General features: G+C 34.8%; 1 protein-coding gene across 3 annotated transcripts; it reads right to left on the bottom strand.

Moving 5' to 3' along the window:
• Window positions 1–432: 432 nt before the first annotated feature.
• LOC128181784 (ankyrin repeat domain-containing protein 34B-like) lies at window positions 433–11,056 on the bottom strand. Of its 3 annotated transcripts, none has more exons than XM_052850308.1 (3): window positions 10,851–11,056; window positions 4,047–4,143; window positions 433–1,801 (listed from the first exon to the last, which is right to left on the bottom strand). In XM_052850308.1, exon 3 carries the CDS (start codon window positions 1,742–1,744, stop codon window positions 731–733), a length of 1,014 nt encoding a protein of 337 aa, XP_052706268.1. In that variant the 5' UTR covers window positions 1,745–1,801; window positions 4,047–4,143; window positions 10,851–11,056; the 3' UTR covers window positions 433–730. The 3 variants fall into 3 exon arrangements, with proteins under 3 accessions (XP_052706268.1, XP_052706269.1, XP_052706267.1); XM_052850309.1 differs by lacking the exon at window positions 10,851–11,056 and adding an exon at window positions 4,341–4,655; XM_052850307.1 differs by lacking the exons at window positions 4,047–4,143; window positions 10,851–11,056 and adding an exon at window positions 3,385–3,600.
• Window positions 11,057–11,709: the final 653 nt, after the last annotated feature.

The raw sequence follows: 11,709 nt of genomic DNA on the forward strand, positions 1-11,709 counted from the left end.
TCTATGCCTACATGCACCAATATCTTGTAAACCTTTCTCTAATCGTAAAAAGAGCATTCCTCTTTGATTGACAATTCGCAAGCATTTTATTGTTCAATTATGCCTCGGAACAGCAGTTGCGTTACAAACATGTCAGTTCGTAACAACTTTTAGGCCTCAATTTCGTCTGGTAATGGGAATTCATCTTTGATAGGGAGTTTTGGTGCTTGGCTTTTATGAATGCGCCTTGCTTGTTACCGTCCAAATATTCTGCGTCAGTGGTTAGTGGTTATCCTTTAAATTAATATTTCTAAACTGTATTGAGGGAGAAATTTGAAGTAGGGATCTGGAGGGATTAAGTTCTGATTTCCTTGTTAAAACCAGTTTAAAAGTTCATTTTTGTTACAAAGAAATCTTTTTAAATAGCGCACATCCATAGTCAAACATTAACAATTAATTTTATTTGTTTTATTAATGCAAAAACAGGTTTTCCAAAACCGGGATATTGGCGTCGTTTTGCGAAGGTAAACAAAAAATTGGCCATAATTCACTGAATACACAATCGCTGATCAAACAATGACTGTTCGTATTTACAATGATTTTACCTATAGATTTAAATGATTTAGAGAGATCGCAAAACTTGCAATAAAATATTCTAACAAAATCATAACAAAAAAAAAAAATAAAAACATGGTTAACAGGTTACAAATATATACTCAATGAAAATGAATACACAACTTTTTTTCATCGTTTAGGTAATTTCCTGTGCACTTTCATAAGACCCCCGTTTTGTGGACACAAGATATAGTCGCTTTCCACTCGGAATACTCGGAAGCTTCATCCGGTGTCCGAATACGGGCGATTCAGGCTGTAAACTCTGAATATAATTATGGGGAGTCACTTGGTTCTCGCGCGCCGATACGCCCGCAATGGGCTTCAGAGGGCGGCGCAACGCCCGTGGGCTTTCCATCCAATCCGCCTGCTGTCTTCTAGAACTTGTAGGGGTCGGGGGTTCTCGTATCCTGGGACCGTTTGACGTTCTACCGTTGTCCCCTTCGTCTAACAGTCTATTAATATCACGATCAAACGTCGACTCTCGCCGGAAGCTGTTGGATATTGGTGTTCCGGGCCGGTGAATCTGAAGAGTTGGGATGTCCATTATCATTTTGCTGCTCGACATGTTCGGTTTGGCATCCCTGTCAAGCAGTATGCGTAGTCCTTTCTGATCTCGCACCGAACCGGTTTTCGCGTTTCCGTCGTTAATTAAACATTTGCAAAACTCCGGCATTTGAAGCTTGACGGCCAATTCAAGGGCGTTCAAGCTGTGAGCATTGCGTAGCTTAAGATCTACGTCTTGTTTCAATGAGAGATCGACGAGCATTCGAAGTGCTAGCAAATTCGACGAATTTATGGCGTGCATCACTGCAGTGAATCCGTCACTGTCCTGTACGTTGTAGTCGCATCTTTTATTTCTCGATATCAACCTCACAATGTCCACTCGATCACATTCCATGCACGCGAACATCAGCGCCGTCTGGCCATTCTCGTCCTGAGCGTTTACGTCAGCGCCGTGACGTAACAGTAAGCGTACTACGTGTGTGCGCACTTCGTCATTGGTGCAACATACTGCGTACATTAATGGTGTCTTGTTTTCTCCATCTCGGACATTTATGTCGTCCAGTTGCCCAAGTATTTTGTCTATTTGGCGGACCTTTCCGTTTGCGATGGCCAAGAACAGTTTTGCTACTTCACGTACATCCTCCATTGCAAGAGAACTTATATTTCCGGTGCATTTTGCGTATCCATTCTTTCTGCCTTGTACCTAAGTGAAAAATGCAAATAAAAAAATTATTAATTACACGAGCATTGCACTTTAAAGTCGGTAGGGTTCACAAAACACCTCTTTCGTTACGAAAGTGCTTTTACAAGCTACTGTTGCAATTAACAACGGACGGAAGAGATGTGTGCTAATATAGATAAACAATCCCATCTTTCTTCCCTTTAATAGCGACGACATTTATAACACAACACTTCTTTCTTGCCTTTTATTGCAGGAAATAAGACTAATTGCTCCAATAACTGTAGTGTATTGGAAAGATATATACATATAAATAACTTAATGAATGTACTTTTCTGTGGGATTCTGAAATAATTGGAATTTATTGCAATTTTGGCTTTTATATATGCAACGCTCCAAAAGTTTCGCAACCGTTTTCACTGTTTTAATGCCGATGTATTGGCCTCAGATTTTGTCTACTCTGATTATTGTTTTGTTCGTTTTTAATCCAAGATATCATCAGAAAAGTCAAAGACACCGTTATTTATTTGAAATTTATGAATTTGTTCTTTTTGTAGAGAAAATATTCATTCCAAAATAAGCACAATGGTGTGAGCCTTGGAAAAATTATATAGAAAGAAAAAGACGATTCTTTTAAAAAAAATAATGACCTTTATAACATTCATGTATGTCTAGAAATGGATACATGTAGCAGAAATAGTATACAGATTCTCCCAAATTTGAAAATGCGTGTTATTGGTACATTTAGATTAACTACATGTACATATCGTGGATTTTGTCCAAAACAAAAATTTAATTAATGATGTGACATTTAGCACATTGAGGACAGGGATCGTGTTTTATCAATTAATCCTTTGGGGTGTATTTACTATATTTGAATTTCATATTTTTTGGTTTACATCAACCTTACTTTGCAATAATGACAGAGTACGCATCAAACGGACGTTGTAACCTCTCCATTTGAATCATTTTTTTTATATTTTTTTTAGATAAATGCAGGAAGTATTAATAATTCAAAAATATAATTTCATTCAGTTCAATTATTTTATGTTTTCCCTTCCAGTTAACGTTGTGTTTTTAATTCTTGCAACTTATACCTTGTGGAAGAGTTTAATCTCGCCAAAATCTCGTCCGTTATCTCGCATTGGAAGCAGACGAACTGGGGGTTACTTATTGGGTTTTATTTCTTTGGAATATCTCGGGAGATGTTATTGACATGAAAAGGGCTGACAGATACGTAAATTATTCATTAAGGGAGGAACACGTATTGTTTCTGAAGGTCTTTTCTGTCCTTAACGCGATTAAATAAAGAAATTGGATCATCTAGAGACAATCGCTTGTAGGTCAATATGTCATTATCTTCCATTAATGTAGTATAATAGCATCTTTTAACATTTCATTAAAGTTAGTTTTATAAGCGTTTTATTAGGACTTAAACCTTCGATGTAATGTATTATAGATCAGATTAGAGCAGTTACATTCAGTGCATCCATTATAGCACGGTCTGTACTCAAACACTGCTTTATAATACTATTATCTCTCTCTCTAGCTTAAAGACCAAGGAGCTTCAGTATTGCACTGCTTAAAAGGTAAAAACACATACTTACAGGCTCGCTTTCAACACTATCATAATCAGAATCCTCCTCCATTTTGTTTCAGTAACAATAATAATATGTTGACCTGTTGACCACTTTAACCATGTTCTGTGAGCGTATGTCTGTGAAATGTGGTTCGATTTGATTTGACTTTTCTACAGGGAATGTTGATCTTGGTTTCTAACAATACCCCTTTCTGTTTCTGGGTTCATGAATATTTGATCTTAGACCCTCAATACATATCGGACCTAATAAGGGTATAAAGCATCTGTCATTATTTTGATCAGGAAATCCGATTCATTAATACTGCATTAGGCACAGGTAAATACACATACAATGCACGTGTTAAACTAATTAATGTATCCTACAAGTTTCTGCTAATATCAATGCTGATTTGTACATAAAGCACGGCTAGATCACGCCTCGAGTATTTTTTCAGATCTTATCATTTTTGAAGGATTATACATGTGTGTAATAATCAAAGAAATGTGTTCTCGAGTTTTAAACAATGCAACCTAAGGTGTGTGATTGATTAATTAGTCGATTGAGAGAGAGAGATGTAGACTTATAATACAATAAAACACTCTTCAACAACTTTAAAAACAAATTAAAGTCTCTCAAACCCATAACGAAAACCAAATTAAAAACAAATTGTCGATAATGAATTTTCTTACCTGTCTGCCTCAATCCCTCGTCCTAACTCATGACTCTAAAGGAACTTTATTATTCCATTTCCAATACTGCATCAATATTGACCCTTGCCAAAAAAATCTGAAATTGCAACAACAACTTCTTGACTTCAATTATCAAATCGCCTACGTTGGTTCTAATATTTCATGGAGTTAATTTAATTGTTCCAGCTCCAGCGAGAACATTGAACTCCTATAACGTTACTGGGTTTTGTTCGATATCTAAAACAGCACACAAAAATAATTCATATGTATTGTCCAGTCTTAACAAAAACCGACATCTGTAGTATGCCAACATTCTTCATATTTCTTGCATCGGTTATAGAAGACTTATAACTTAGAGATTCATATTCCGATTGCTCCTGTTTTATTTGTTCTCTGGGGATATCAAGTTCTTCTTCCAAATGTATTTTTTAAGAGGTTACTCTGACGTCATCGGCTTTGTTGATATCATTATTACCTGGCTGCTCGAAAGGTATAATTATGGAAGAATTGGAGTATCACGAAAAGTCTATATTCGATTGTTATCTCCTTGAACCGTTGTGTGTTCCTCGCAGGGCTTTAAAATGAGAATTCTATATACTAAATAATTAAAGTCTTTCTCCGTTCATTAGAATCATGTTTTTTTAAGGTTCTATTAAAATGACCCGTTTAAATACTGACAGTTTTTTTTTCTATTCCTGTTCTCTCTAAATGTTTAATCGACAGGTTTAAAAGTATTCCTTAGTTTGGTTCCTCTCTTTCTCTCCCCAGGAGGCGACTTGCATTTGATTAAATGCCAATTGCAAACCAATTTTCGGGTAGATTTTCGAATTCAAAACCTAATAAAATGACAGTGACGGGCGTAAATTGGCAAAATAAACAATTAATGCCGAAAATCATAAGCGTTTGCCTTCCGAATTATTTGAAACATGCGTTCTCTTTTATCGAAGTGACGTAGAAAGAGATCGTTTGCTTACCCGGCAATGTGAACCTGGGTATTTAGTGTACGCGCAAATTGCATGTGTAAATTGGGTTGCTTTAAACATTCAGCTATCTAAAAATAAAAGAAAAGATTCTTTATCGAAATATTTAACTTTCTCGATTACGTTTTAAAAAATCGCCCAATTTAAATGCAACTGAAGACAATCTCATATTTTCATATGAACATTGTGTTCATTAAAAATTTCGTTGTGGTTTATTTGTTTGACTTTTTAAAGTTATCAATTATTTTAACTATTACTTTAATTGGCATTGTGATGTGGTCTTTCAAACATTACTCACAGCTGATCTTGATTCTTTCACTATTGATTTTACCGCCTCCTATTAACTTTTTTTTGTTCCACAAAACAACAAGAGGGAAAAAAAAACTTTTCTTGCATAGAATTACTTTGCGTTCTCATTCTAAAAAATCGACAACCTTATCATATATAAAGAACAATTGTCTCTTTACATTTCGTAAAAAAAAATCATTGAGTCACTTAATTGGTTTGAACTAGTATGCTGGGGTCATTTAAGAGCATAATTTTTTTTCTTCAATTGTGCCTTTAGTAAAAAGAAATATACCATAGTTGAACAGCATAATGAATCCATAAAAAACATCATTTAAAAACTAGATCGTTCTCGTTGCGAGCAACGAGTGGGTCTTCCGTCCGATTTTTGAGTAAATGAGATTAAATCCTTCACTTCTAAGACTAAATTGTTAATAAACTCCAAAAAAATTAGGAAAAAAAATGTCGGCACCCAGGGCTTGAACCCAGGTCGCCTGGGCACATGTCCACCACTGTAACGACTGAGCTAATCGGACTCTCGCTTCAGGAATTTGATGCTTAATATCTCGGGAACGCATCAATCGATTTTAAATTTTTTTTACATATTCTTAATCAGTAAAAGAGTCTCTATCTACCCGTTAGAAAAATATATATAAATAAAAAGTTGAAAAAACCGATTTTTTATCTTTCCTTCCGGTGACGACCGGAAGTGACGGCGGACGATTTTATGACCATGTTGCAACAGGTTAAGTGGAAGACTATCTTCGCTGAAAATTTCAGCCCTATATCTTTATTCGTTTTTTATATCTCTAGCCGACAAAATTGACTTTTAAAAATCGTAAACGGACGATAACTTCCGACCGGAAGTGATTATCAAAAAATTGAAACGGCGGTACAAATTGCAGATACCCACACATCAACCCTCAAAATTTGAAGAAAATCGAATGAGCCATCTTCGAGAAATCGCCTGCACAAAATTTGTAAGACAAAAAAAGAATAAAAAGAATAATAAGACTAGACACGATCTCGTTGCGAGCAACGAGGTGGTCTTCCGTTCGATTTCTAGAATGAAATATGACATCATCGAGTTTGATTTTCGACAACAAAACATGTTATGGAAAAAGGAGTGAAGTACAAATGCTTTATTGTATCGCTTTTTATAAGTTTTCTTGCTTTTTTAAATACTTGCATTTCTTTCAATTAAGATAGAAAAGATCAAACTTGTTTACCTCTGGTCCCTCAAAAACCCTAATTGGGTAACGCAAGAGAAAATCATTATATTGTTAGGATATATAAACGTATTATACCTAATCTAGCTTTAATAACCTTTCACAAAATGGCTCTCATTAAAGGGGTATAGATAAAAGATTTTAGAGCTCTTTGATCCCCTAATTTAAGGGACAATCCCTTTTTCTTGGATTCAAATGAAAGGACATTTAATTCTGAACACATTTAGTCAACAAGTGTTTAGAACTCGTTACCGTTCTGGAGATATATGAGAAAGAAGGTTTTAAGGGCTGATCCTTTATCTCCTTTTAGGGGCCGTTTAACGAAATTTTGAAGGTTGCATTTTGTTGAGAACATCATTTTGAACAACTTTTCTTCGTACTGCATTACAAAATATTTTTCCTTTCTGAGATATGGGTGATCAAAATTTTAGACTTTTGGCCCCTAAAACCCTTAATTACGTAACACATGATAAAATCATTACATAACTATAAAAAAAAACACATTTGCTTCTATAACATTTCACAAAATATCCCTCAATAAAGGGTAATAGATAAAAGACTTTAGAGCCCTTTTGCATCATTTTGAACAACTTTTCTTCTGTACTGCATTTCAAAATATTTTACCATTCTGGGATATGGGTGATCAAAATTTGGGACTTTTGGCCCCTAAAAACCCCTAATTACAAAACACATGACAAAACCAATACATTGCTTTGATACATAACTGCAAGATAAACACATTTGCTTCTATAACATTTCACAAATTATCCCTCAATAAAGGGTTATAGATAAATTACTTTAGAGCCCTTTGGTCCCCTAATTTTAGGGGCCAGTCCCTTTTTCTTGATATTAAATGAAAGGTTATTTAATTCTAAACAAATTTTGTTCAACAAGTGTTTAGATATTCGTTACCGTTCTGGAGATATATGAGAAAAAAGGTTTTAGAGCCGATCCCATAACTCCTTATAGGGGCCGTTTAACGAAATTTTGACGGTTGCATTTTGTTGAGAACATTATTTTGAACAACTTTTCTTCGGTATTGCATTCCAAAATATTTTTCCTTTCTGAGATATGGGTGATCAAAATTTGGGACTTTTGGCCCCTAAAAACCCTTAATTACGTAACACATGATAAAATCATTACATTGCTTGAATACATTACTTTAAGATAAACACATTTGTTTCTATAACATTTCACAAAATATCTCGCAGTAAAGGGCTAGAGATTTAAGAATTTAGAGCCTTTTGGTCCCCTAATTTTAGGGGCCAGCCCCTTTTTCTTGAAATCAAATAAAAGGTCATTTAATTCTACACAAATTTTGTTCAAAAAGTGTTTAGAAATTCGTTACTGTTTTGGAGATTTATGAGAAAGAAGGTTTTAGGGGCCGGTCCCCTATTTCCTTTTAGGGGGCGTTAACGAAATTTTGAGGGTTGCATTTTGTTGAGAACATCATTTTGAACAACTTTTCTTCTGTATTGCATTACAAAATATTTTTCCTTTCTGAGATATGGGTGATCGAAATTTTGGACTTTTGGCCCCTAAAAACCCTTAATTACGTAACACATCATAAAATCATTACATTGCTTGAATACATAACTTTGAGATAAACATATTTGCTTCTATAATCTATTACAAAATAGCCCTCGGTAAAGAGTAATGGGTAAAAGACTTTAGAGCCCTTTAGGTCCCTTATATTAGGGGCCAGCCCCTTTTTCTTGGTATCAAATAAAAGGTTATTTGATTATAAAGACATTTTGTTCAAGAAGTGTTCAGAAATTCGTTACCATTCTTGAGATATCTGAGACAGAATGTTTTAGGGGCCGGTCCCTTATCTCCTTATTGGGGCCGCTGAACCAAATTTGTTAGGTTACATGTTGTTAAGTACATCATTTTGAGCATCTTTTCTTTTATACTGCATTTCAAAATATTTTTCCTTTTTGAGATATAGGTGATCAAAGTTTTGGACTTTTGACCCCTAAAAATCCCTAATTACGTAACATATGAGAAAATCGTTATACTGCTTGGCTTTATAACTGTAAGATAAACATATTTGCTTCTATAATTTATTACAAAATATCCCTCGGTAAAGAGTTATGGGTAAAAGACTTTAGAGCCTTCTAGGTCCTTAATTTGAGGGGCCAGCCCCTTTTTCTTGATATCAGCAGAAAGGTCTTGTAAATATAAACTTTTTTTATATTACATGTTTTAACAAAATATTTTCCAGAAAAGAGATAAAGAGAGAAAAGCACAAAAAATCACGACGCTTTTTAAAGGTCAATTTTCGAGCCATAGCGAGCTTTGGCGCCAGTAGTGCTAAACATACAAAACAACAATCATGCAAAACTTCAATCTTTCCTTTACCTACCGTAAAAATTTGAGCTTAATATCTCTGATAATTTAGGAGAACAAGAAAAGACAAAATACCCATATAAAAATTAGAAAAATCTCAATATCTCAAAAACGGATGTGACGTCATCAATACAAAAAATTTCCAATCAAGTTCAGACCATTATCTATCACATCCTAAAATTTGATTAAAATCGGCCGAGCCGTTTCTGAGAAATCGCGTGCACAAAAAAAGGCAGAAAAATAATAATAATAATAGGGAAAAAGAAACAGAGCAATAACAATAAGGTCTTCCGTTGGAAACGGAAGACCTTAAAAAGTGAAAAAGAAACAATAGAATAATAGTAGGGTCTTCCGCTGAAGACGGAAGACCCTAATTATTTACGAAGAAATTCAGATATGAATAAATCGAAAAAAATAAAGATATATGTCCTTGTAAAGTTCTCATACAATGGCATTCTGAGGTTCAAAGTTCCTTCCAGCCAAACTGCGCAAACCGGGGAAACCACGCTTTTTGTTCAGTATGGCATCCATAAACAAACACGAAATATGCATTATATGAAAATATTATCAGGAAACGAATCAAAAACAAAAACCCCTCAAAATTAGCGATTTAAAGATACCGTTTGCAAAAGACTGCAAGAGCAAAAAATGCAAAAGGTGTTTTGTTTTTTTTGTGGACATTTATATGAATACACCTCAAGGTGATATTTTAATTTGGCCGATGTTTTATTCATATCGCCCAAACCGAAGACGGGTAATCCTCGAGGAGTCAGTTTGTCGCCGAAGTCAGCGAGTGTCAAACATCCTTCGCCAGCAGTAGGATTGAGATTAGTAAAAAAAGAAGAAGCAATTATGGAAATAAAGCCAATAGTCTTCGATTTCTTGTAAAACAACATTTCTGAAAGACAGTTTCATTGTCATTCTTGTGTCATTTGTTTATGATGTCTGCATAATCAGAATGGAAAGGATGTTTTAGAAAGGACACAAATTGCAGCACTCATAAATTACTTTTATTTTAGCATCACTTCGGGGTGTCCATTTAAACGCTAATTATCTATTTACAAGTAACGCGAGAAGGAAAACGTTATATTTATTTCGGCTACAGCTTCGCATTCAGTTTCGCCTTGTTTCTTTAAAATTTCATAACGTTTCCAAATTACATATGTAATTGCTATTTTGGTCATGGGTTTACCAATACATGATAAACGCATGCGCAAACACGTGCACAATCTACACATCTACAAGAAGGTTGTTGCAAGTCACTGCACACATATTTGTGGAATGTGATGATATATAGATACATCAGATAGTAACCAAATTTAGAATTTTATTTTGATTTTTGTTGGTGTTGCCGTTTGATTTGTATCAGATCTTGTAAGATCAAGTTGCTTAGATCACACGCCAACAAAATAATGCCGGTGTTCATTGTTTTAATACATGTTTCGCATACTTATTGCAAAATAAGAATACATTGCTACAGCACTTTTTTCATACCCATTGCGTTTGATATTATGTCAATTCAAATAGCATATATGGTTTTACTACAATATAAAGATTAATGTTCCAATACCTATTCCATACAAAATATTTGTCAATGCAAAAAAAAATGATTTATTTTTAAATTCAAAAATACTCGTTTTTGTTTGGAAATGAAAGGCCAATCTCACAGCTGCTATTTTTGCATAGAAACTCTATATATCTGACAGAATGTAAAGTCAACAATTTCAGTTAAAGCTGGTGTTTTTAAAGACTAGTTTAGTATTGTGCATTTGACCAGTTTTATTAATTGGTGAAGAATTTTCTTAATAATAATAAATTATGTTTAAGTTAACAAAGACTATTTTACAAAAACTGTAATTGAAAACTTTATTTGATATCTATAGTCGATCTAATATATATTGTAAAACTGTGGCAAAAGTAGTATTTATTAACAGTTAACACAAAAATTCAAGAAACCTTACCTTGTGGTTTAAACCGATTCAACGTGTACATGTACATCGCAAAGTGCTGCATAGGTAACCTGATCAAACATTTGATGTAAACAGAGTCATTTTGATAATCAACAAAAAGCTTTTTTGTAGGACTGAAAGAAACAGATGATCTTGGTTGAGTTATGTAAAATCTACAATGCAACTTTGCCGATAGCCTTTTAAATATAACCGAACGGTTACTGAATATTAAATATTATGCGAACTTATATATCTGGTTATCGATAAATAGACCGAATCATTAAATTGACGAATGTATTCTCTTGTGGTTGAAAAGCTGCTGTCTTTTTAACACAGTCTAATCGCAATTGAAATCTCCTATGTTATGCACGTTATTGTGTTAACACCCAGCGTCAAGGCTCTTGTAATACAAACACCAAGCGCGGATCTAGAGGGGGTCGGGGGGATCCCCCGGAAAATTCAAATTTAAACTTAATTTAAAAATTCACATAGTAAAATGACCGAAAATAGCCCTTGGACCCCCCCCCCCCACCCCGGGCAAACAAAATTATTCCTCGGAACCTACCTCCTAACACCCCCTTCCACTGAATACTTGGGGGGGGGGGGGGGGGGGGGGGGCAGGTATACTTTACACTTTTCACTTCAATTTCATTATTTATTTCCTTATTTTGAATTCAAATTTTACCTGGTCACAGAAAAGTGAGTTCAGATGCAACAGTAATTTCACTAGCTGCAGGTCTGTAGCTCCCGGTCTGAAAATTTGGAAGATCCCACTCCCTGGGTCGTGTATCAGGTTTTTTCAGACCGGGAGCTACATGTACGTACCTGCTGCTATAATTTTACTTGAACCTGCATAGGCGTCGGAACCGGG

This window comes from Crassostrea angulata, chromosome 4 (assembly GCF_025612915.1).
Source record: "Crassostrea angulata isolate pt1a10 chromosome 4, ASM2561291v2, whole genome shotgun sequence".
In the NCBI taxonomy this organism is placed as follows: Eukaryota; Metazoa; Mollusca; class Bivalvia; order Ostreida; family Ostreidae; genus Magallana; species Magallana angulata.